This window comes from Pogoniulus pusillus, chromosome 40, assembly GCF_015220805.1.
Source record: "Pogoniulus pusillus isolate bPogPus1 chromosome 40, bPogPus1.pri, whole genome shotgun sequence".
In the NCBI taxonomy this organism is placed as follows: domain Eukaryota; kingdom Metazoa; phylum Chordata; class Aves; order Piciformes; family Lybiidae; genus Pogoniulus; species Pogoniulus pusillus.
In genome coordinates, this window is record NC_087303.1 from 2,835,682 (window position 1) to 2,861,189 (window position 25,508).

Genomic DNA, 25,508 nt, shown 5'->3' on the forward strand with positions numbered 1-25,508 from the left:
CCGAGTGGCGGCCGCAGGGGCACCGCGCGGGGGGGGGGCAGGGCCTGGGCTGGGGGCCTGGGGGGGGTCTGCGAGTGCCGGGGTGGGGGGGGGGGGCAAGAGGGTGACCTTGGCGGCCAAGAGCGGGTTGAGAGAAGTTCTTCTCTCTCTCTTCCGCTGCCCTGGCTCGGCGGGGCCGCAGCTGGAGCACAGGGCTGGGGAGGGGCCTGGAGCACAGCCCTGTGAGGAGCCCTGAGGGAGCTGGGGGGGTGCAGCCTGCAGCAGAGGAGGCTCAGGGCAGAGCTCATTGCTGCCTGCAGCTGCCTGCAGGGAGGCTGGAGCCAGGTGGGGTTGGGCTCTGCTGCCAGGCAGCCAGCAACAGAAGAGGGGGACCCAGGCTGGAGCTGTGGCAGGGCAGGCTCAGGCTGGATGTGAGGAGGAAGCTGCTGGCAGAGAGAGTGATTGGCACTGGAATGGGCTGCCCAGGGAGGTGGTGCAGTGCCCATGGCTGGGGGTGCTGAAGCCAAGCCTGGCTGGGGCACTGAGTGCCATGGTGCGGTTGGTTGGGCAGGGCTGGGTTGTGCTGGCTGAGCTTGGAGCTCTCTTCCCACCTGGTTGATTCTGTGACCAACTGTGGGTTCCCCAGCTCAAGAGAGAGCTACTGGGCAGAGTTCGGTGGAGGGTAAGGAAGCTTGGAGGAGTCTGAAGCATCTCTGTGAGGAGCAAAAGCTGAGAGCCCAGGGGATGAGAGCCTGAAGAAGAGCAGCCCCAGAGCAGATCCGAGCAGTGCTCAGCAAGAGCTAAAGGGGGTGGAGGGCAAGAGGATGGGGCCAGAGTCTGCTCAGTGGTGCCCAGGGACAGGACAAGTGGACAATGGGCACAAAGTAGACCCCAGGAGGTTCCTTCTCAACCGGAGGAGAAACTTGTTTGGTGAGAGGGTGAGAGAGCCCCGGAGCAGGCTGCCCAGAGAGGTTGTGGAGTCTCCTTGTCTAGAGAACTTCCAGCTCCCCCTGGGCACTGTGCTGCTGGGCAAGCTGCTGTGGGTGCCCTGCTGGAGCAGGGGGGGGTTGGACTGGCTGAGCTCCAGAGGTCCCTTCCAGCCCCCACCAGGCTGGGTCTCTGAAATGCTGGGGGGTGCAAAGGTGTGAGTGTGCAAGCAAGGCGTGAGGCAGGGCGTGGAGGTTCAGAGGTGTGAAGAGCTGGGGGTGCACGCGTGGGGGGTGCAGGGGCTGGGGGGGTGCAGGGCGTGGGGATGTCCACGAACGGAGGGGTGCAAGGGCTGGGGGGTTGCAACAATGGAGGGGTGCCGGGGCTGGAGGTGTGCACACATTGGGGGGTGCAGGGCCTAGGGGTGTCCACGAATGGAGGGGTGCAGGGACTGGGCTTGTACACACGTGGGGAGGTGCAGGGGCTGGGCTTTTGCACACTTGAGGGGTGCAGGGGCTGGGGGGGGGTGCAAACATGGGGGGGGTGCATGCATGGCGGCATGCAGGGGCTGGGGGTGTGCGCACAAAGGGGGTGCAGGGGATGGGGGGGTGCATGCATGGGGGGGTGCAGGGGCTGTGGGGGTGCACACATGGGGAGGTGCAGGGGCTGTGGGGGTGCATGCACCAGGGGGTGCAGGGGCCGTGGGGGTGCACACACCAGGGGGTGCAGGGGCCGAGGGGGTGCACACACCAGGGGGTGCAGGGGCCGTGGGGGTGCACGCAGGAGATCTGTGCACGTAGCTGGGCGTGTGAGTGTGCTTGTGTCACGCCATGCCCGTGGGCACACGCGTGTGGGTGTGCACACGCCTGGGCACCGATGCACACTCAGCCACGTGAGCGTGAGCACGGCAGGGAGCAGCCGTGGCTGCACACACTGACACACACGGGGAGTGAGCGTGCCAGCGGGCAGGTGGGCACACACATGTGCCAGGCGTGGGGGTGCGTAGCTGCACGGTGGGTGCCTGCACACGCGTGTGTCTGCTCCTGCACACGTGGGCCCAGGAGCCATCACCCAGACACACGTGTGTGTGTCTGTCTGTCTGTCTGTGTGCAGACACAAAGTGCCCACGGGTGGGTGTGTGCCAGGAGCTGCCCGTGGGTGGGCACACTCCCGGGTGTGCACGGGTGAGCTGCAGACACGCGTGTGCGTGCACACGTGCGGCCGTGGGGCTGCTCTCCCCCCACCCCCAGGCAGTACCAGCAGCTAAAAATACCCCCATGGCTGCTGCCAGCCATCGCCATGGCAACGGAAGGATGGGGAGCAGGGACACCCCCACCCCCCCCTTAGCAGCCCCCCCCTCCCCCCTCCACGGGCATGGGATGAGCCCCACAAAGCTCAGGAAGGGGGTGGGGGGAGGGGAAAGCAGAGCTACTGCTGTGGGGTGGGGACCTCGGGGGTCTGCTGTCCCTCAGCACTCTCGGGGGGGGGGGCCCCGAGGCCCCTTAATCTCCCCGCTGTGAATCATTCATGGGGCCGGGGCGCTGCAAATCCCCCCGCGCCGGGGCCGGGATTAGGAGGGCGAGCAGCGGCTGCCTGGGTGCGGGGGGCCCTGGTGCCGGAGCCGGGCGGGGGGGGGGGACCTATTCATCAGGAGGGATTTCCTGTGCCGGGGCGGGGGTGGGATCCCTCTCCCCACAGATGGTGGGGGAGGACCCACCGGTCCCTGTCCTTTGGGTACCCAGAGGAACCCCTCGGGACTGCCCCCTCCGCGGCAGAGCACCCCACAAACCACCCTGGGTGTGAGATGCGCTAAGGTTAAGGGGGGTGGAGGGGGAGTCGCAGCCCCTCCAGGCCAGCGTGGAGGGGGCCAGGGTCGGGGGGGGGAAGGCGTCGAGACCTGGGCTCGGCGCCCCGGCCGTGGCCTTGGCCTTGGCTGGCCGCCCCAGCCCAGCTGCCTCCAGCCGGGGAGGGGAGCGAGGGGGGGGACACGACGCCGGAAGGGGCCGGGGGCAGGCAGGGGGCGGGCGGGGGCCAGCGCGGGGGGTTTCGCCTTCCCACGGAGGGGGGAACCGACACAGCCTCGACCCCCCAGTGCCAGTGGTTGCTGGGGTGGGGGGGCACAGGGCTGGTTCCCACCCGCCTGTGCCGGTGTTTGGTGGGGTGTGAAGGGTTTGGTTCCCAGGAGGGGAGTGGGGGGGGGGGGGGGGTACGGGACACCCCCACCCCCCCAAAGCTGGACGTGCGGGGAGACACCATCTAGGCTGGGCGGGAGGGAGCCTCGGGGGTGTCTGGGGTGGGGGGGGGAAGACATCCTCGCGTGGCCACCCAAGACCCCCAGGCAGCAGCGAGTGCTGCCCCCGTGGGCACCTCCAGCGATGGAAGGGGTGCACTCACTCGGCATCACCCCCTCTTTGCAAGGGGGCCCTTGGGGGGGCTCGGGGTGGGTGCTGGGGGGGCCCCGCTTGGCCGTGGCACTGCGCTGGGGCTATATATAGCGGCTCGGCGGAGCAGAGCGCTGGGATGCATTTTAATGAGCCTGTTCCGGCCGACCGCGCTGCGCCCCGACAGCAGCGCAGCCCCTCCGCGCCCCTCCTCCGCGTCCGTGTGTCCCCCAACTTGGGGGGGGGCTGCTGCAGAGCGTGGGGTCCCCACCCTGCCCCTGCGGGTGGCACCGAGCGGGGGGCATCTGGCAGGCTGATGGAGGGAGGGAGGCTGGCGATGGGTGGGTGGGAGAGGAGCCTGTGCGTGTCCCGGCGGGTGACACCCACCCAGCCCTGCCTCAGTTTCCCCCTCGGAATGGAGGCTGCTGGTGGCCGCGAGTGGGGGGATCTGGGGACGTGGTGTCGGGCGGAGGTGACCGAGCTCGGTGGGCCAGGCCCGGCCGCAGCCTTATCTCGGGCAGGCGGCGTCGTGGGGGGGGTGGCCGCGGACGTGCCGTGTTTGCCGAGGATAAAGTGTACGGTACACGCGGGGGCCAAGCCGGGGGTGCCGCCACCCTGCCCCTGCCACGCTGGCACCCCCTCTGCCACCAGCCTTGGGGATGGGGACCTTAGGGTGCCACAGGGAGCGGGAGGGTCGTGGGAACCTAGGGGACAGCAAGAACCAGAGGGCTGTGGGGACCAGGAGGGCTAAGGGCATCAGGGGGTTATGGGGACAGGGGGGCTAAGGGGTATCTAGGGGGATACAGGGACCAGGGGGCTAAGGGGTATCAGGGGGATACAGGGACCAGGGAGGCTAAGGGGTATCAGGGGGATACAGGGACCAGGGTGGCTAAGGGGATCAGGGGGTCGTAGGGACCGTGGAGACTAAAGGGATCAGAGTGTTGGGGGGACCAGGGAGGCTAAGGGCACCAGGGGAATACAGGGCCCAGGGGGCTAAGGGGACCAGTGGGATACAGGGACCAGAGGCAGTGCAGGGACCAAGGGGTCATAAGAATCATGAAGCCACCCACCAGCAGCCCAGGCTGTCACCTTGCCCCCAGGCTGAGGGCAGAGGGTGGGGTCTCTGCTGTGCCCCAGGGACCCCCATCCCCCAGGTATTCCCATCCCCTGGCCAGCACTGTCCCCTTGCTGTCTCCAACCCTGGAGCACCACTGTGCCCCGACAGCCGCTGTGCCCCGAGGACCTTTCTCCCCATCCCCTGGGTACCTCCCTTCCTGGAAGCCCCCTCCTCTGGAGACATCCCCTCTCCCTCCGCCCCCCTCCTTAGCTCCTGGTGATCCCTGTCCCCCGGATGCCACCGCACTGCCTGTACAGCCCAGGGCAGTCTGAGCTCCCCCCCGGGGGTCCTAGGGCTGAGCTATAATGCTCAGGGCTCTCGGGGTGGGGGTGGGGGGGGGCACGACACGGAGCGGCCCTTTAATCCTGGGCATGATGGGATGTGTAGTCCGGGGGGGGGCTGCACGCAGGGACTGCTGGGAAGGTGGTGGGGTGGGACGGGAGAGTTGAGAAGACTCTTTGGGGGGACCCCCAAGCTCCTCCTCAGCGTTTTCCCCCCACCGCGCACCCCCGCGCCTGCTGCCACCCCCGTGGCGGGGTCCAGCCCCCCAACAGCTCCGGGCCAGGACCCACCGCCGGTGTGGGTGCCCCGTAGGGCGGGACCCTGCCCCTGGAGGGGGCCGTGGGGGGGGACGGACGACTCCCGTGTCCCAGGCGTGTGCCACCCCGGGATGCTGAGCTGCCCCCTGCCTTGCAGGCGTCGTCACTGCTCGCTATGGGTGCCGACCTTAGCCCCCCGCGGGCACGGTCTCAACTCCACAACGAGCGCTGTCCCGGCTGCCCTGTGACCACCGTTGCCAGCTTCCTCTGGGTGCTGTCCCCAGCCCCTGTGGGCATCGTCCTTCATTACCCTTGGCACTGTCATGGCATCCTTGTGGGTGCTGTAGGCAACTCCCCGTGGGCATCGTCCTCACACTGTGATGGGCACCATCCGCAGGCCTCTGTGGGCATCAGCTCAGTCCAACTCGGGTGCTGTCCCCAAACCCTGTAGGCAGTGTTGCCAATGCCAGCTGTCACTGTCACTGCATCCCTGTGGGCACCGTTGCTCTGTCTCTGTAGGCACCATCCCCACTCTGTGGTGGGCACACTATGCCACGGGCACCATCACTGGGGCCTTCTGGGCATGGTCCACCAGCACTTTTTGGGTCCTGATCTCCATCCTTGTGGGCACCAACCTCTGTCGCTGTAGTTGCTGTCCAAACATTCCCTGTGGGCACCATCCCCACACTGTGATGGGCACCATCCCCACACTGTGATGGGCACCATCCCTGGGTGGTCTGTGGGAATCTGTCACGGAACCCCCGTGGATATCATTCCCTGTCCACACTGTCACTGACCCAGCATCCCTGTGGCCAGCACCCTCTGTCCCTCTAGGCACCACCTCCACTGTGCCACGGAGATTATTCTGGGGCCTCTGGGGGCACAGTCCCAAACCTCCCTTGGGTACTGAACCCAACCCTGCGAGCACTGTCCCCACTGTCACTTCCGTGTCACCCCCATGGGCACCCTCCCTTGTCCCCATTGTGGCTGTCACGGCGTCCCCGTGGGGACCATCCCGGTGTCCCTACACGTGCCATCAACCACCCAACCACGGGCACCATCCCCAGGCCTTCACCCTCCCCGTCCCGTGGGTGTGTCCCTCCCTTTTCTCTCTGTCCTCTCCGCTGCTCCCCGTGGGTCCCCCCACGCGGGTCCGCGGGGCGGGCGCGGCGGGTGCAGGGAGCGTCAGCGGCCGGCGGAGGGGGCTGCGGCCGCGGCGGAGCGGGCGGGCGGGCGGCGCGGCGGGGCCGGGGGAGGAGCCACGCACCGGCCGCCGCCGCCACCGCCGCCGCTGCGCCCCGCTCCGGTCCGTGCTCCGGTGCCCGCTCCGATCCTTGCTCCGCGCCCACCGCCCTCCAGGTACGGCCCGAGAGGGTCTCGCCGTCGCTCTCTACCTCTGGTCCTGGTCCCGCCGCCGCCCGGTTGTTTACCGACGGTCGCGATTCCCCAACCCCCACCCCAAACCCCGGCCGCCCGCGGGCTGAGCTCGGGCGCAGTTCGGTGCGCGCAGTGGGGGGGGGCGGGGGTGTGTGTAAGGGTGTCGGAGCGGGGGTCCGGGACAGGCGGGGAACGGCGCCGTCGGGGGGGGGGGCCCGGCCCGAGCGCACCGGGAGGAAAAACCACGGGTAAATATTTTTCTTGCAAAATCCGGGCGTTCGGCGGGGGGGGGGCGGGGGGGGGCCTTGTCCCCCGGTGGGGCGGGAACCGGGAGTGGGAGCAGGGGGGGCCGCGTTCCCCGGTGGGCCGCTGCTCTGTGTGTGTGTGTGGACTCGGGGTGAAAGCCTCCTTTGGCCCCCCACCCCCCCCCCCCGCCATTCCCTCTCCGCCTCCGGTGCTGCAGCGCGGGGCCCGGCCGCTGCCCACCGCCAGCCACGGCACGGCCCGTGGGGGAGTGGGGTGGGGGGGGGCATTGCACGGCGAGAGCAGCTTCCCGCCCCCCCCCCTCCCCCCCTTTACACACCACCTCCAACCCCAGCCCGGCCCCGCGACGGCTGCGTGGCCGTGGCGGCGTGGCGGGGCCCGTGGGCCCGGCGTGGCTCTGCGGTGACGGGTGCGGGGCCGTGCCGTGGGCAGGCCGTGGTCTTAGCGCGAGACAGACCGGGGGGGGGGTGGTGGTGGGAGGCACATACGGACGGGACACAAGACGGAGAAGCTGGAGGGGCGGGGGGGGCGCCCGTGGTCGCCGCCGCCCGCTCCGGTCGCCGCCCGCCGCCGTTCCCGCTCCCGGCAGGAATGTCGGAGATTTTTTTTTTTGTTAATTTTTTAATTATTATTATTTTTTTTCCGCGCTGGGAGCGGGCGGGGGGATGGGCGGGGGGGGGGGGGGAGGTGCGGGGTGGGGAGCGGGGAGGAGTGTGGGGCGGTTCGGCCGCTCCCGGTTGGGGCGGGGGCAGCGGGGTAGAGGGGGAGACGTCCGCCGTTGTGGGGCGGGTCGGGGGGTCAGGTCCCGCACCCCCAGGCTGAGCGGGGTGTGGCGTTCCCCCACTCTCCGCGGTCCTTCGTGGATGTGGGGGGACGCGACTCGTGTGTCGCTGTCGTTCGTCCGTTCCCCAGCTCAAGCCTAGGAGGGCCGAATTCTGCCCGGGCTGTGCGGCGGTCCTGGTGCCACCGGCGGTGCGTGGGGCTGCGGTCCCGGGCGGGCTCCGGTACGATGCGGGGAAACTGAGGCAGAGCGAGCGGGCACCGCGGCCAAGGTCACCCCGGGACCGGCTAGCCTTGCCCGGGCCTCCGGCTCGACCTCCTCGTCGGCACCGGCCGAGGCAGCGGCCCCGCGCCGACCTTCAGCCTCCGTGACCCCCTAGCCCCCCGCAGGGCTGGCACTGCTACCAACGGCCACGGAGTGGGGGGCCGGGACCGCGCCTCACCCCGCCTGACCCCCGCCGGCACCGGGGACCCCCGGGCCTACAGCGGGATGGGAGGGGGCCGGGACAGGTCCCGGTGGAACCGGTTTGGGGGGGGCTCTCCCGCCTGGGGGGGTCTTGGCGCAGGGTGGGGGCGCGGCGCATCTCCCCCTCCCCCGCGGCTGCCGTGCGGCTGCGTGAGTCCCCCCTGCGATGTCCGTGCAGCCCCGCACCCACGGGAGGTTCCCGGGTGGGGGTCCCCGCGATACACCCCCAGGCTGCCTACGGCCGTGACCTTCGCGGGGCGGCTCCACGGGCGGGGGTCCCGGTTCCACCCTCGTTCTCTTCGCGAGGAGGCGGCTCCAGGAAGTGGGACCCCCCCCCCCCCCTCCGCTCCCCGCCCCACCGGCAGAGCCTGGAGCAGGGGCCGCAGCTCCCCCCACCCCCGGGGGTCCCATTCCGTGTCCTCCGCTCCGGTCCCTCCGGACCCCGCGCAGCCGCCGGTGCTTGGTGGAGGGCAGGGGCGGGGCCGGACACTCGGGACCCCTCTGCCAGTTCGGAGGGGAACAGAAGAATGGGAGGGGGGCTGCGGTGAAAGCGAAGGTGGGTGTGGGCAGGGTGCCCGGAGACCCCGCGCTGGCTGGATGCGACTGGCAGGGCGCGGCTGGCATCGGGGACCCTCATGTCCCAAGAGCAGGGTCACACAGAGGTGAACCCGGCGCTATGGACCCCTGGCCAGGCAAGGATCAGGTGGTCGTGGGGACACCACGAGGAGTGTCCTCTGAGCCCCCTTCCCGGGTGAAATGGGTACCCCCAGGCCAGGCTCGGAGCTGGGACCCGCGTCCTGCCGGTGGTGCCAATCGCGGGCACCTCGTGGCGAGGTGGAACCCAAGAGCCTTCCCTAGTCCCCGGTGCACGTGAACCGGAGCCCCCGATTTAGAAACGTCCCCGTCCCTGTGCCAAGCTCCAAGGGCTGAGAATAGCTCCCCGCGGCACAGCAACAGGGGCACCCGCGAGGCTCGGCACCCACAGCTGCCCGGGTGAGCTGAGACTGTGGGCACTCAGCACATGCCAGGCGCCCACAGGTCACCGTTGGGTGACCTCCACGGCCAGGAGAAGCCAGGCACAGGGGTTTGGCCACATCCTGGTGTGAGGGGCACAATGCTGGGGTTGGGGCATTGTGGCTCTTCCTCTGCCAAGCAGCCAGTGGCCCCCGGTAGGGGGGGAAAAAGGTGGCACACCTGAAAGCTGCCAAGAGGGGTGTGGGTAGCGGAGCTGAGGCTGTCCACTTGTCCTGGCTGCGTGTCAGGGCACTGTGGCTTTGGTTGGAGGTGGCACCATCTTGCAGTTTGTGGTAGCTGTGGGGTCGTGGTTGGGGTCGTGGACAGGGGTCCTGCAGCGGTGGTGATCCAGGACCCGTCGAAGGCACAAGGCCACAGCGGCCTGTGGGTGCCCGGTCAGTGCCAGGGCAGGTCACCATCCCCGCGACCGCCTGCCCTCCATTGGGTGGTGACTTGCCGGAGCTGCTGAGCTGCAGAGCCGATGTGGACTTGGGCTCAGCCAGCCTGTACCGCGGCGCAGACCTTGTGTGAGCAGGAAGGGGGCACCACGCAAGTTCCCCCCCATGGCACAGGGTGGGCTGCCCTGATGTCAGGCCCATGGCATCCCCCGCGCTCGGGCTGCCCAGCTGCTGCGCATGCCTGGGATTCCTGCAGCCTGCCGGCACACTGGCCCCAGTGCACGCTGCCATGCGTGCCCCGCAGCACCAGGCACCCCGCAACGCCAAGCACCACATGGCACTGAGTGTAGGGTGCCATGCTCCAGCAGAGGTGTGAGGCGGGCATATGGCACCACGCAAGGACACACGTGTGGCACCGGCCGCAGCCGCACACATGGGCACCAGCGTGTGCCAGGTGCTGCCAGCTGTGCCACAGCAGGTGACCCTATGCCTGGCTGTGTTCCCATGGCGTAGCCATGCCAGCTGGTGCAGGCAGGGTTTCTCTGGCTGGGGCAGAGGGCCGCTGCTGCTGCCGCCGCTGCCCCGGTGCCCACCGTGCTGCTGCTTTCGAGCTTGCTGTGCCAGTGCCCAGCCAGGCATCCCGTGCTGGTGTCCTGCGGGTCTGCCCGTGACGCCCTGCCCCCAGCCCGCACTAATCGCACTAATTGGCACCCTAGCTAAAGCGCTTAGGCCCTCACCTCCCTGACCCGACTGGCAGCTGGGTGGGGGGAGGGGGCACCCGGGACCCCCGGAGTCCATCTGTCCCCGGGGGGCAGGGACACTGACAGGCGTCCCTTGTAGGGTGCCATTGGTACCCAGCATCCGAATCTGGCTGCATGGATGCAACCAGCGCCGGCATGGAGGTGTGCCCCCTGTGCTGCTGTACCCATCCCAGGGGGTCCCTGGAGGTGGCGTCCATGGGGAGTGGGGTACTGGGTGCCCCCCGCGGGGCGACGTGGCTCCCGCCGCCGGCCCAGCCCTGGACTTTGCCCCCAGGTTGTTTTCCACCGCCTGCAACCACCCGAGTCAGCAGAAACGCTCCCCTGGGCGTGGGGCTGAGCTGGGGGGGGGGGGGATGTGGGGGCTGAGGGGGGGGGGACACACTGGCTGCCACCCAACTCCCACCCAGCCTCTGCACCTGGTCTCGCAGGGTGGGGTCGCACGGCTTGAGGTGCCACTGGGCATAGGGAGGGCTGAGACCTGCCTGCACTCATCACACGCGGGACACGCAGCTGGAGGAGGAGGAGGAGGAGGAGGAAGAGGGGAGCCGCCTCTCGTGTCTGTCTGTCTGTCTGTCTGGGCCGCCCCAGCACACCCGGGATTCCTCGAGTGACGGTTCCTGGAGCGGCACCGCGGGCTCAGCCGGGCACTGGGTGCCGGCGGTGCCGGGGGTGTCGGCGGGGGCTTGGCGGGGACGCTCCCTGGCGCGGGCGAGCTCCGACTTAGCGGCGCTGAGCCCTGGCTTTAGCCCTAAGCCCCTCTAATGCCACAGCGCTCGCCGGCCCTGCCGCCCCGCCGGGGAAACTGAGGCAGCGGCGGCCGAGCCCACCTTGTGCCAAGCTTCGGAGCACGCCCTGCCCTCTGGCCGATGCCAGCTTTGCCATGGTTGGCGATGCGATGCACCCACACATGCACCAAACGTGTCGGGGCTCTGCCGGTGCACGGGGTCCCGGGGAAGGGTGGGGGTGGGGGCTGGTGCCCGGCGGGGCTGCACAGCCCTGGCACGCTGCCAGTGCCTATACTTGGAAGTCTCTGCGCGCCGTTCCCATATGGAACAAACATTTGCTGCAGCCCCCGGCCGCGCCGCCCCAGCTCGGTGGGTCCCACTGGCAGCCGGCCCCAAAAGCTCGGCCTGGAGCTGCGATGAGGGCACCCCCCCCCCCCAACACCCCTACCCCCCCCCTTCTCTGAGCCGCCTCACCCCCAAGCTGGGCAGCAAGAGGGTGCTGAGTGCCCTGCGCTGCTTCGGGTCGCCCGCTAAGACAGGCAACGAAGGAGCAAATCCCCCTCCCCAGCACACACAGAGAGCAGTGCATGTGTTGGGGTGGGGGTTTGGAGGGGTGGTCTCTGAGGACCCCTGCTCCCATTCCCCCTCCTCCCCGCGCATCACAGATGCGCACCCCGCAGCGGGGTGTGGGATGCCTGCAGGGTGCAGCTGGGCGCCCATGGGTGCAGCATCTAGGCGGTGCCCGGGTATCCCCGGCTGGAGGGGGGCCAGGCTGGGGTGCCCCGTGGCGTAGCTGTTTGGGGGGGCGGGTGCCGGGGATGTGCGTGTGTGTGGAGTGCTGGGGGGGGGGGGGGGGGGGCGGGGAAGGGGGGGGGCAGGCACAGCCAAGCCTCGTCCGCTGCGTTTTAAATCCGCCGGAGGAATTTCTGCGGCGGCCAAGACAAACGTGACCTACTTTCTGCCTGTCCCCGCACGGAGCGGAGGAGCCCCGAGGCCCCGGGCATGAAGCCCAGCGCAAACACACCCCCCAGCCCCCCCATATTCCCTCCTAACACCCTGGCCGGTGCGGGATGGGGGGTGTCCCGCACCCCCACCCGCTGGGGTAGATTCACAATGGAGGGAGGGAGTTGCTCGGTACTGGAGGTCCCCCCCTGATCCTACTGCGTGTGCCAGGCAGACATGAGGGCTTTGGAGCGTGTTTAGGGGGGTGGGGATGGTGTCTGCCGGGGTCGTTCTTTGCGGGGGGGGTGTAGCAGTAGGTGGCACTGGGTGCCCCCAGCCGATGCCGCCATGTTTTTGCTGCAGGAGAGCTTGCAGAGGAGGCATTGCCCAGGCCCCACACCCCGGTGCCTGCAACCCCGTAAGTCTCGTCCTCCAGCCCCCTGGCACATGTGGTGAATGCATCGGGGCTCAGTCTCCCAGGGGCAGGGAGGGGCTGCCCTATGCACTCTCCTCCCTCCCCCCGGTTCTTCTTGGGAGGGTCCCTCCCAACCCCTCCAGCCCTGCAGGTTTGTGCTTCCCCACACGCTTTTGCACGCTGCTGCACAGCCTTGCACACCTGTGCAGGCTCCCACCCAGCCCTGCCTGCTCTTGCACGCCCCACAGGCTCTCCTGCACAGCCTTGCACACCTGTGCAGGCTCCCACCCAGCCCTGCCTGCTCTTGCACGCCCCACAGGCTCTCCTGCACAGCCTTGCACACCTGTGCAGGCTCCCACCCAGCCCTGCCTGCTCTTGCACGCCCCACAGGCTCTCCTGCACAGCCTTGCACACCTGTGCAGGCTCCCACCCAGCCCTGCCTGCTCTTGCACGCCTCACAGGCTCTCCTGCACAGCCTTGCACACCTGTGCAGGCTCCCACCCACCCGTGAATGCTCTTGCACACCCCACAGGCTCTCCCACACAGCTTTGCACACCTGTGCAGGCTCCCACCCAGCCCTGCCCGCTCTTGCATGCCCCACAGGCTCTCCTGCACAGCTTTGCACACCTGTGCAGGCTCCCACCCACCCGTGAATGCTCTTGCACGCCCCACAGGCTCTCCTGCACAGCTTTGCACACCTGTGCAGGCTCCCACCCACCCGTGAATGCTCTTGCACGCCCCACAGGCTCTCCTGCACAGCCTTGCATACCTGTGCAGGCTCCCACCCACCCGTGAATGCTCTTGCACACCCCACAGGCTCTCCTGCACAGCCTTGCACACCTGTGCAGGCTCCCACCCAGCCCTCATGCTCTTGCACATCCCTCGTGCTCTGGCTCAGCCCCGTGAGCTCCACACGGCCTTGCATGCTCCCTGCAGCCTCGCTCTCCCACCCAGTTCTGCTCACTCCTGCATGCTCTTGCACACTTGTGCACTGTCCACATGTTCCTGCATCCCTACTCCATGTGGACTTGCACACTTGTGCATGCTTCATGTGTTCTTGCACCCCCAGCATGTTCTCACCAGCCCCACTCCACGTGGCCTTGCACACCCCTTGCACAGTCCTTGCCAGCCCTGATCACCCCTGCTTACTCCTGCACGCTCCACGTGGCCTTGCATGGCCCTTGCCAGCCCTGCTCACTCTTGCACACTCTACGTGACCTTGCACGTCCTTTGCACATCCCTTGCCAGCCCTTGCACACCCTTTGCACACCCCTTGCCAGCCCTTGCATACCCTTTGCACACCCTTTGCCAGCCCTGCTCACCCCTGCCCACTCTCACACACTGCCCATGGCCGTGCACACCGCACACCCTCTTGCCAGCCCTGCTGGCTCCCACACACTGGTGCCTGCTCCACGCATTCCTCCGTGCCCTGCATGCCCTCGCCCAGCCCCCCCCAGTCTTGCATGCTCCACGCGTTCTTGCACACCCTGCAAGCTCTTCCAGCCCTGCTCACTCTTGCACACTCCTCGTGTTTTTGCCCCCCTCCCCAGCACACCCTCGCCCAGCCCTGCCAGCTCCCACATGCTCCACGCGTGCCCCCCCCACGCACTCTCACCCAGCCCTGCACCGCGGTGCCAGCTCCCCGAGGGGGGTGGGAGTGGTGTCACTTGAAGGGCTGCACCCCCCTTCGGGCGGTGCACCTCACCCCACTCCCCTTGGCAGAGGTCTGGGCTCAGCCAGGGTTTGTCTCGGCAGGGTCCTGCCCGGGATGCTGCGCGGAGCTGAGCACTGAGGTGGGCGCCATGGGGCACGCGTCGTAGCCCCCCGCCGTGCCCCTCCTGCGCGTGGCACCGGTGGCGGCGCCCACTGGGTCGGTGCTGAGCGCTCCTTGATGGAATTGCGGTGAATGGAACAGAAGCCCAGCACCCTGGACCCGCTGTCGGAGCCAGAGGACACCCGGTGAGCCCCCCGTGCCCACCCTGGCACTGCTGCTGCCGCCCCCTCTCTCCCCGTGTCACTGTGCCCGATGCGTCCCCGCGTGTCCTCCTGCCCTTTGCGACCCGGTGCCTCCCTGCATGGTCGTGTACATGCCCATGCCCTGTGCATCCCAGTGCCTCCTGTGTCCCCAGGTGTCCCCCGTGCCCTGTCTGTGCCCATGCCTAGTGTTGTCTCTGTGCATCTCTCCCTTGTCATGTATGTGTCCGTGCCCTGGGTGGCTCCATGCCCTGTGCATCGTAATGTCTTGTGTGTCCCCATGTGTCCCCGTGCCCTACGTGGCCCAATGCCCAGTGTGTCCCTGTGCATCCCAGCATGGCTGTGTACACAACAATGCCCTGTGTGCCAATCTGCCCATCCGTGCCCCGAGTGTGCCCGTGCTTCAGGTGTCCACCCACATCCATGTGCCAGAGGAGTCTGCACATGTGCCTGTGCCACGTCTGTCCTTTTGCACTGCTGTGCCCCACATGCCCATGCCCAGTGTGTGCCCATAGGCTTTTTTGTGTAGCTCTCTGTGTGTCCATGTGCCACATACTCCTGTGCCCTGTGTGTCCCATGTGTCCCCATGCCCCAGATGTACTCCTGCACCCCACATATCCCCATGCCCTGTGTGCCCCCATGCCCTGGTTGTGCCTGTGTCCTGGCTGTCCCCATGCCCTGTGTGTGCCTATGCCCTGTGTGTCCCCAAATCCCAGGTGTCCCCATGCCCCAGGTGTCCCTGTGCCCTGTGTGCCCCAATGCCCCAGGTGTCCCCATGCCCTCTGTGTCCCCATGCCCTGTGTGCCCCCGTGTGCCGGGTGTGCCTGTGCCTTGTGTGTCCCCATGCCCTCTGTGTCCCCATGTCCCAGGTGTCCCCATGCCCTGTGTGCCCCCATGCCCCGGGTGTGCCTGTGCCTTGTGTGTCCCCATGTCCTGTGTTCCCATGCCCCGGGCGTGCCTGTGCCCCTTGTCTCCCCAACCCCCCAACGTCCCCGTGCCCTGTGTGCCCCTGTGCCCTCTGTGCCCCCACGCCCCGCGTCTCCATCTCCATGCCCCGCGTGTCTCCCTGCAGCCGCCGTGCCCACACTCGTGCCCATCTCTTCCCAGCCCCCCCCCCCCCCTCCCCCGCCGGGGCCCCTCCGCCCGCCCTGTCCCGGGGCTATTTCGGGAGGGCCGACGGCGCTCACGTGCCCCGGGGGGAGCCAGCCCCGGGGTCACCTTGCGCTGGAGCCCAGGACCCCCCCACCCCCTCCCCGGGCTGCGCCGCGCCTCTGGGTGCAGGGACACCCTCGCCCCCCCCTCCCCCCTCCCTCCCCTGCAGCAGCCGCAGGTGCCCATCCCCGCGGCGCTCGGTGCCCTCCGCGCCGTGCCAGGCGCCGCCGCCAATGGGCTGGTGCCGTGCGGGCGAGGCGCGGACCCCCGGCGCCCGCCATTGGCGGAGTCCCTCTGATGTCACTTCCCCGCTGAGCCAAAAGGACATTTTGTCTTTGAGTGTAAATGAGCCCCTCCCCCCCCCCCGCCCTTCCCTGCCCCTCCCCCCCCCGCCCTTCCCTGCCCCTCCCCCCCCCTTTTCCCTTCCCATTCCCCCCCCCCCCCCTTCCCCCTTCCCAACTTCCCACCCCCCCCGCACACACTCCCAGTCCTTAACTCAGCTCCATCCTGAGCGATGCTCCTGTCCTGGGTTAGGGGTCCCCAGAGCCCCCACCTCATCCCGCACCCGTGGGTCTGTTGTGCCTTGGCACCGAGGTGCCAGATCCCAGATGTGGCATTGCCCCTGCCCGGGCCCCGCAGTGAGCGGTGCCCAGGGCCCAGCTGCGAGCAAGATGGGGGCCAGGGTGTGTGAGGGACATCGTGGGGGGCGGGGGGGGGGGGTTGGTCTTGGGGACCGTGGGGCACTGTGCCAGCCTGACCCCTCCCGCAGGTGGCTGGATGGGAAGCGCAAAAGAAAGAGCAGCCAATGTTTGGTGAAGAGCAGCATGTCAGGTACGGGCACCCCCTGGCACCCCTTGGCACTGCAGGGCACCCCTGGGCACCCCACATCCTCACTGGGTTCCGGGGCCACCCTGTGCCTTGCCTGCATCCCACAGGATCCTCCTGTCCACGCCGAGTACCCTGGGGTCCGCTGGGCACCCCATAGCCTTGCTGGGCACCCCACGTCCTCACGGGGTTCTAAGGGCACTGCGTGTCCTGCCTGCATCCCGCGGGCTGCCCACATCCCCGCTGAGCCTCTCGGGGTCCACTGGGCACCCCCTACCCCTGCCGGACACCCCTGGGTCGCTTGGGCACCCTTGCTGGGTTCAGCAAGCACCCCGTTGGCCCGCTGGGCACCCCACAGTGCCCCAGGCACCTCACGTCCTTTGTTGGGCATCTCAGTGTCTCCTGCGCACCACAGGGTCCGCTGGGAACCCCACTCTGCTGGCAGCCCCCCCCAGGCCCCCCCATATCCCCTGCCGGGCTCCCCAGGGTCCTGTCGCCCCGCACACCTCTGTGCCCGCTCCGTGCCCGTCCCCCTGCGTGCCCCGGGCCGGTGCTATCGGGGCCGGCAGCGCCCTGGGGTGGGAGATAAGGGGGGCCCGGCCGGGCGCTGCCCCCCCAGCCCTGCCCCATTCCCCAGCGGGGAGCGGCCGGGCCGGCAGGATCCGGCTGGGCGGGAGGAGGGGCAGCTGCAGGGGCTCAGCCCAACCGCCTGCTCTGGGAGGGGGGCAGCATCCGGGCCCCCCCTGGCATCCTGCACTCTCAGGGCAGCAGGGTGGGCTCTTGGGGTCCCCCGCCCCTGGGTTTGCTCCGTTCCTAGGGAGCTGTGGGGATCTCGGGGTGCCGAGGAACCCCTGCCCGCTCCGTGCCTCAGTTTCCCCACGAGGCCAGTGACTGGGGGAGGGGGCTTAGGGGGGCTGTTCCCGGGAGCTGCCAGGCTGGGGGACCCCAGACAATGGTGGGGACAGTGAGGCCATTGTGTGCTGGGGAGACAGGGACACCCCCCCCGCAGCCCGCTGGATAATGGCAGCTTTATTGCTGCGGGGGGCTCGGGCAGCCCCCCTCGACCCCCTCCTCCCAGCCTTTAACCCTTGCACTGCTGGTGTGGGAGGCAGTGGATGGGCTGGGCAGGGAAACTGAGGCACGGGGTGGGAGGACCCTGGGGTGGGGGTGTCCCCAGAGCAGTGTGTGGCAGGGGGGTTCCTGATGCAGGGTGGGAGTCCTGGGTATGGGAGGGGTGCCCAGTGCAGGTTGTGACTGAGGTCTCTGACACAGGGTGTGAGAGGGGTCCTCAATTCGGGGTGTGGTGGGGGTCTGTGACACAGGGTGTGAGAGGGGTGCTTGATTCAGGGTGTGGTGGGGGTCTGTGACACTGGGTGTGAGAGGGGTGCTTGATTCAGGGTGTGGTGGGGGTCTGTGACACAGGGTGTGAGAGGGGTGCTTGATTCAGGGTGTGGTGGGGGTCTGTGACACTGGGTGTGAGAGGGGTGCTTGATTCAGGGTGTGGTGGGGGTCTGTGACAGAGGGTGTGAGAGGGGTCCTCGATTCGGGGTGTGGTGGGGGTCTGTGACACTGGGTGTGAGAGGGGTCCTCGATTTGGGGTGTGGTGGGGGTCTGTGACAGAGGGTGTGAGAGGGGTCCTCGATTTGGGGTGTGGTGGGGGTCTGTGACAGAGGGTGTGAGAGGGGTCCTTGATTCGGGGTGTGGTGGGGGTCTGTGACACGGGGTGTGAGAGGGGTCCTTGATCCGGGGTGTGGTGGGGGTCTCTGCCATGGGGCGTTGCAGGGTCTCTGCCAGGCTGTGGCCGGGGTCCCTCCTGCAGGCAGGCTGTTGCAGGGTCCCTGCTGCAGGCGGTGGCAGGGGTCCCCGGGGTGGGGCGGGGGTCCCTGACGCCCCCCTCCCCGCAGGGTACATCCCTAGTTACCTGGACAAAGATGAACAGTGTGTGGTGTGCGGGGACAAGGCCACAGGCTACCACTACCGCTGCATCACCTGCGAGGGCTGCAAGGTGAGAGAGGGCTGCGAGGTGGGCAGGGGGCACGGGGGCTGGGGTGGGCTCACCCAGGGCTCACTCTGTTGTGTGTGTCCCCTGCTGCCACTGCCACCCCCAGGGCTTTTTCCGTCGGACCATCCAGAAGAACCTGCACCCGACCTACTCCTGCAAGTACGATGGGTGCTGCGTCATCGACAAGATCACCCGCAACCAGTGCCAGCTCTGCCGCTTCAAGAAGTGCATCTCCGTGGGCATGGCCATGGATTGTGAGTGATGAGGGGGCAGGGCATGGGGTAGGGCAAGCACACCTGGGGTGAGTGGGACAGGTTTGGGTCGTGGCGTTGTGTGGGGGTTGGGTTGGTGCAGGTCTGTGGTCAGTGGATCGCAGTTAGGGGTTGGAAGGATCATCGAGTTCAACCCTCCCCTGTCTGAGCAGGATCACCCAGAGCAGGTCACACAGGAATGCATCCAGGTGGGGGCTTGAAAGTCTCCAGAGGAGGATCAGAGGATGTTAGGGGTTGGAAGGGTCCCAAAGGGATCACAGGATCACAGGATGTTAGGGGTTGGAAGGGTCCCAAAGGGATCACAGGATCACAGGATGTTAGGAGTTGGAAGGGTCCCAAAGGGAACACAGGATCACAGGATGTTAGGGGTTGGAAGGATCCCAAAGGGATCACAGGATGTTAGGGGTTGGAAGGATCCCAAAGAGATCGTCGAGTCCAAACCCTCTGTCCAAGCAGGAACACCCAGAGCAGGTCACACAGGAATGCATCCAGGTGGGGCTTGAAAGTCTCCAGAGAAGGATCAGAGGATGTTAGGGATTGGTAGGGTCCCAAAGGGATCACAGCATGACAGAGGTTGGAAGGGACCCAAAGTGATCATCAAGTTCAACCTCCACTGTCACACAAGAGTGCATTCAGGTGGGACTTGAAAGTCTCCAGAGAAGGATCAGAGGATGTTAGGGGTTGGAAGGATCCCAAAGGGATCACAGGATCACAGGATGTGAGGGGTTGGAAGGGTCCCAAAGAGCACATCCAGTCCAAGCCCCCTGCAGAGCAGAACACACAAGCTAGCTCAGGGCACACAGGAACACATCCAGACAGGCCTGGAAAGGCTCCAGAGGAGGAGACTCCACAACCTCTCTGGGCAGCCTGTGCCAGGGCTCTGGGACCCTTCCAGGCAAGAAGTTCCCCCTTGTGCTGAGCTGAACCTCCTGTGCTGCAGCTTCCATCCATTGCTGCTTGTCCTAGCCCAGGGAGCAGTGAGCAGAGCCTGCCCCCCTTCTCCTGACCCCCCAGAGCCTGCCCCCCTTCTCCTGACCCCCCAGAGCCTGTCCCCTCCTGCTCCTGACCCCCCCCAGCCCTCAGATATTGATGACCATTGATTAAATCCCCTCTCAGCCTTCTCCAGCCCGTGTGTGCCGATCCCTTAGGTGCGGGTGGGGCTGCCTGGCACTTCGCGTGGCCGGGGTGGGGGTGGGGGGGCAGTGCCAGCTGATTCGTGTGCGTGTGGGGGGCGGGGGGGGCTGTTTGTCCTGGCAGTGGTGCTGGATGACTCGAAGCGGGTAGCGAAGCGAAAGCTGATCGAGGAGAACCGGGAGCGGCGGCGCAAGGAGGAGATGATCAAGTCCCTGCAGCATCGCCCCAACCCCAGCGCCGAGGAGTGGGAGCTGATCCACGTGGTGACGGAGGCTCACCGCAGCACCAACGCCCAGGGCAGCCACTGGAAGCAGAAGCGGAAATTCCTGGTGAGGGCACAGGGCGAGGGGACCTTGGCACCGCCGCCCACCTCGGCGCACCTCTGGCAGGCAGCGTCCCTGCGGCGCGGCGGGGCCAAAGGGTTGGGATGTCCTTCAGCTTGGCACCCCCCCCCGCCGCCTTCACAGAGAGGTTAAAGGGATGAGTGGTGACCGAAGGGGACAGCTGTGCCCTGCGGCTTGGTGGCTCCGGTCCCTGTCGCTGTCCCTGGCACACAGCTCCCTCTCCTGGCCCCTGCCGCCGCTTCCCCTTGCCGCGCTGGAGGGGGAGGGGGGGAAGAGTCCTGGCGCGGCGAGGCGGTGGCATCGCACCCCCTCCTAACGCCACCGCCTGTCCCTGCAGCCCGAGGACATCGGACAGTCGCCCATGGCCTCCATGCCCGACGGGGACAAAGTCGACCTGGAGGCGTTCAGCGAGTTTACAAAGATCATCACCCCGGCCATCACCCGCGTGGTCGACTTTGCCAAAAAACTGCCCATGTTTTCGGAGGTACGAGGGGGTGCTGGGGCGGGGGGCAGCGGGGCTGAGCTCACACAGCTCCCCCCCGAACGCTGGCATCGTCCTCATCGTCAGCCGTGGCACAGCAGTGTGCCCAAGAGGGAAAATGTATGGAGTGTGGCCAGCGGGGCAAGGGAGGCTCTTCTCTGCTTCTGCCCTGCCCTGCCCTGCCCTGCTGAGGCCACATCTGGACCAGTTCTGGGCTCCCCGGTTCAAGAGGGACAGGGAACTGCTGGAGTGAGCCCAGTGGAGGCTGTGAGGATGATGAAGGGACTGGAACATCTCTGCTGTGAGGGGAGGCTGAGAGCTCTGGGGCTGGTTAGGCTGAGAGGGGACCTGAGCCATGTCTGTAAATACCTGAGGGATGAGTGTCAGGGTGAAGGTGCCAGGCTCTGTTTGGTGGTGCCCAGTGACAGGACAAGGCACAGCAGCTACAAGTAGGAGCCCAGGAGGTTCCACCTCAACAGGAAGAGCAAAGGCTGAGAGCCCTGGGGATGAGCCTGCAGAAGAGCAGCCCCAAAGGGGATCTGAACAATGCTCAGCAAGAGCTAAAGGGGGTGGAGGCAAGAGGCTGGGGCCAAACTCTGCCCAGTGGTACCCAGGGACAGCATAGGGGGCAGCAGGCACAAACTGGACCCCAGGAGGTTCCACTTGAGCAGCAGGAGAAAGTCGTTTGGTGTGAGGCTGCTGGAGGCCTGGAGCAGGCTGGCCAGAGAGGTTGTGGAGCCTCCTTCTCTGGCAACCTTCAAGGCCCACCTGGATGCAACCCTGCGTGCCCTGCTCTGGGTGCCCCTTTCTCTGGCAGAGGTGTGACATGGACAGTGCCACTGAGTGCAGCCTCAGCAAGTTTGCTGCCCACACCAAGCTGTGTGGTGCAGCAGACAGGCTGGAGGGCAGGGATCCATCCAGAGGGACCTGGGCAGGCTGCAGAGGTGGGCACAAGCTGATCTCAGGAGGTTCAACAAGGCCAAGTGCAAGGTCCTGCAGCTGGGTCGAGGCAATGCCAAGCACAAATCCAGGCTGGGCAGTGCCAGGCTGGAGAGCAGCCCTGAGGAGAGGGACTTGGGGGTGCTGCTGGAGGAGAAGCTCAACAGGAGCCAGCAGTGTGCACTTGCAGCCCAGAAAGCCAAGCAGAGCCTGGGCTGCAGCAGCAGCAGTGTGGCCAGCAGGGCCAGGGAGGGGATTCTCCCCCTCTGCTCTGTTCTGCTGAGACCCCACCTGGAGTCCTGCATCCAGCTCTGGAGCCCCTGGGACAAGAGGGCTGTGGAGATGCTGGAGACCGTCCAGAGCAGGGCCAGGAGGATGCTCAGAGGCTGCAGCAGCTCTGCTGTGAGCACAGACTGAAAGAGTTGGGGCTGTGCAGGCTGGAGCAGAGGAGGCTCCCAGGGGACCTTCTTGTGGCCTGCCAGGATCTGAAGGGGGCTACAAAAAAGCTGGGGAGGGACTTTTGAAGCTGTGAGGGAGTGGCAGGACTGGGGGGGATGGAGCAAAGCTGGAGATGGGGAGAAAGTTGTTCAGTATGAGAGTGGCAAGAGCATGGAATGGGTTGCCCAGGGAGGTGGTTGAGGCCCCATGGCTGGAGGTGTTTAAGGCCAGGCTGGCTGAGGCTGTGTGCAGCCTGCTCTAGGGTAGGGTGTCCCTGGGCATGGCAGGGAGGTTGGCACTGCCTGCTCCTTGTGCTCCCTTCCAACCCTGCCGGATTCTGTGGGGAGGAGTTGGGTTGAACTGGGCTGCCTCCAGAGGTGCCTCCCAAGCCTTCCCATGCTGTGCTGGTGCCTGCAGCTGCCTTGTGAAGATCAGATCATCCTGCTGAAGGGCTGCTGCATGGAGATCATGTCCCTGCGGGCGGCTGTGCGCTACGACCCCGAGAGCGAGACGCTGACGCTGAGCGGGGAGATGGCAGTCAAGCGAGAGCAGCTCAAGAACGGAGGCCTCGGCGTCGTCTCCGATGCCATCTTCGACCTGGGCAAGTCCCTCTCTGCCTTCAACCTGGATGACACCGAGGTGGCCCTGCTCCAGGCTGTGCTGCTCATGTCCTCAGGTACTCTGCGCTTGGGCACGGTGAGGGAGGGCAATGGGCTAAGGGAGCCGTAGGGTGCGTGAGGTGGGCAGCCTGATGCCCAAAGCCTTCAACATCTTGGAAGTGTGTTGGGTGGGCACCTTGATGCTCAGAGCTCCCAGCAGCTTGTGGTGAGCTCAGTGCCCAGAGACCACAGCATGCTGTGGGCACCTTGATGCTCAGAGCTCCCAGCAGCTTGTGGTGAGCTCAGTGCCCAGAGACCACAGCATGCTGTGGGCACCTTGACGCTCAGAGCTCCCAGCAGCTTGTGGCAAGCTCAGTGCCCAGAGACCACAGCATGCTGTGGGTACCTTGATGCTCAGAGCTCCCAGCATTCTGTGGCTCTCTTTGATGGTGACCCCAATGTCTGGAGACCTCAGCATGCTGTGGGTATGTTGGATGGGCATCTTGATGCCCAGGGCTACCAGCATCCTGTGGGTACGTTGGGTAGGCACCTTGATGCCCAGAGCTCACAGCATCCTGTGGGTATCTTTGCTGGTGACCTCAATGCCCACCGACCTTAGCATATTGTGGGCATGTGGGGTGGCCACCTTGATGCCCAGAGCTCCCAGCACCCTGTGTGTATGCTGAGTGGCCACCACAATGCCCAGAGGCCCTGGCATCTTGGGAGTGTGTTGGGTGGGCATCTCAATGCTCAGAGCCCTCAGCATCCTGGGGGTACATTGAGCACCCCAATATCAGAGCAGCCAACATCCTGAGGGTGTGTGGCATGGGCACCTTGGGTAAATGGCACCCCACTGGGTCGTAGGGGATATGGAGTGGGCACTGCAGTGCCCCAGTGTGCATGGGCTGCAGCTTCCTGGGAGTGTAAGGTGTTGGCACCCTAATCCTCAGTGCCTCAGGAGCAGAGGCTGGGCACCTTGATGCTGAGTTCTGCTTCATCTTGGGGGTACAAAGGATGGGCACCCTAATCTCCAAAGCCTGAGGAGAATGGAGTGGGCACCTTAATCCCTGCTGCTGCAGCCTGAGGGTCCATGGGGTGGGTACCCAAATGCCCAATTCTGTAGCCTGAGTGGCTATGGCATGAGCACCCTAATCCCCAGTGCCCATTAGCACAAGGTGCATGGGGTGAAGACCTTGATGCCCTAGGCAGCTGTGCCAGGCTGGATGAGTCATGCCAGGCTGAAGGCGGTCTGTAGAGTGAGTACCCAAATCCACAGTGCCCAGCAGTGCAGGGTGCATGGAGTGAATACTTTGATGTCCTGGAGAGCTATGCCAGGCTGAAGAGGGTCTGTAGGGTGGGCACCCTAATCCCCAGTGCCCAGCAGTGCAGCGTGCATGGAGTGACCACTTTGATGTCCTGGAGAGCTGTGCCAGGCTGCAGGAGATGTGTAGGGTGGGCACCCAAATTCCCAGCGTGGGTTTCATGGAGCAAACACCTCCATGTCTTGGGCTGAGGAGGGTCTCTGAGGGATGCACCTAGGAGGGGTTAGGGGAGGGGTGGCACAGGAGGACCCATCCTGTGCCTCACACCTGGCAGTAGTGCGAGGTGACCCTGGGCGGGGACTGCCAGCTCCCGGACGATGCTCTTTAGTAACTCTGCTCTCCTGTGCCCGCCCTGCCCCGCGCCGGGTGCCCTCCTGGCTGCGTGCCCAACAGACCGGACGGGGCTGATCTGCGTGGAGAAGATCGAGAAGTGCCAGGAGACCTACCTGCTGGCCTTCGAGCACTACATCAACTACCGCAAACACAACATTCCCCACTTCTGGCCCAAGCTGCTGATGAAGGTGACAGACCTGCGGATGATCGGCGCCTGCCACGCCAGCCGCTTCCTGCACATGAAGGTGGAGTGTCCCACCGAGCTCTTCCCCCCTCTCTTCCTCGAGGTCTTCGAGGACCAGGAGGTGTAGGGCTGCCACCACCTCTTCTCCACCTCCCCGTGCCCGCCCTCACCCATCTCCTCCTCCTCCTCCTCCTCCTCCTCCTCCTCCTCCTCCTCCTCCTCCTCCTCCTCCTCCTCCTCCTCCTCCTCCTCCTCCCAAACCCCTTCCATTTTTTATCTTCTCCCCCTCCCACCCAAGGGTGAGGGCAAAGGGGATGCTGCGCCCAGGGCAGAGAGGTGGTGGTGGTAATGTGGGGGGTGTCCTGCTGTGCCACCCCCACCCCGAGACTGGCTGCCCAACCCCACCCCTCTCCAAATACACACACACACACACTCTCCCCCTCCCCCCAAAACCCCCCTCCCCCAAACCCCAGAGCCCCAGGACTTGATGACTTTTGTTTGTTTGCACAGGGAAGGGCCCCGACGGTCGAGAGTTTCCTTTATTGTCCTTCTCTTCTTAGATTATTATTTTTTAAGCATTTATTTCCCTCCCTGAGAGGCTAAAAATATTAAACTAACTGCACTTTGGAAGGAGAGAGGAGGAGGAGGAGGAGGAGGAGGAGGAGGAAGAGCAGAGGAGAGGAAAGGGGCTCTTGGAGGCTGCACAGGGAGGAGGTTTACCCCAGCCAGGGTCGAGGGGGGAGGCCACCAGGGCCACAATGCACTTTGGGCCAGGCAGCAACAGAAAGGGGCAGGAGCTGGGGAGTGGCTGCAACCCCCCCACCCCAAACTCCACCTTCCCCCCCCCTCGCCCCATCACCACCACCAACACAGTGGGGTGCGGGGGGCACCTCGGGGGGGCATCGCGGGGAGTGAGGGGGGAGCAGCAGCGCTGAGAGTGGAGGGGAAACCCCAGCCCGTGGTAGGGCACAGAGCTTTTGGGTGTGCCCCGGGTGGGGTTAACCCCCTCCTTCCTGCCCCCCCAACCCTAACCCTGCACTCTCCCCACCCCCCCCAACCTCCAAATTCGGGGCCAGATGCTAGGTCTGGTTTTTCTCTGGGTTATTTAGGGGGCGGGGGAGGGGGGGGTGCCGAGAGGAGAGGACTTTGTGCCAAGCACCGGCAGAGGGTGGGCACTGCGGGATGCCATTGAGGTGGGGGAGAAGGGGGGGGGGGGGTGTAAAGACCCCCTTGTGGCTCTGTGTGTGTGTGTGTCCCCCATCCTCACCACCACACAGACCCCCCCCCCCCCACCTTCTCCCTGGTCCTCTTTTTGTTTTCATTTGGTTGTTTCCCTCCCCCCCCCCCCCCCCCCCCCCCCACCGCGTGGGTTTCTCTGTCGTGTCCGTCAGGAGTTGCAATGGCCCCGGAGGTGCTGGCAAGGG

The 25,508-nt window shown here is 66.4% G+C and overlaps 1 protein-coding gene across 1 annotated transcript; it reads left to right on the forward strand.

The window, feature by feature from the left end:
- Positions 1-6,199: 6,199 nt before the first annotated feature.
- THRA (thyroid hormone receptor alpha) lies at positions 6,200-24,714 on the forward strand. Its single transcript, XM_064174372.1, has 10 exons — positions 6,200-6,302; positions 12,034-12,088; positions 13,841-14,044; positions 15,981-16,042; positions 17,941-18,041; positions 18,145-18,292; positions 19,568-19,773; positions 20,126-20,272; positions 22,064-22,322; positions 23,961-24,714. The coding sequence occupies exons 3-10, from the start codon at positions 13,992-13,994 to the stop codon at positions 24,209-24,211; spliced, it is 1,227 nt and encodes a 408-aa protein (XP_064030442.1). The 5' UTR covers positions 6,200-6,302; positions 12,034-12,088; positions 13,841-13,991; the 3' UTR covers positions 24,212-24,714.
- Positions 24,715-25,508: the final 794 nt, after the last annotated feature.

Excerpts from the sequence above, each read along its gene's own strand:
- THRA (XM_064174372.1), top strand. The coding sequence starts at position 13,992 with ATGGAACAGAAGCCCAGCACCCTGGACCCGCTGTCGGAGCCAGAGGAC. Across the intron at positions 19,774-20,125 it reads AGCAGAAGCGGAAATTCCTG|CCCGAGGACATCGGACAGTC; the intron begins GTGAGGGCACAG and ends CTGTCCCTGCAG. Across the intron at positions 20,273-22,063 it reads AACTGCCCATGTTTTCGGAG|CTGCCTTGTGAAGATCAGAT; the intron begins GTACGAGGGGGT and ends TGGTGCCTGCAG.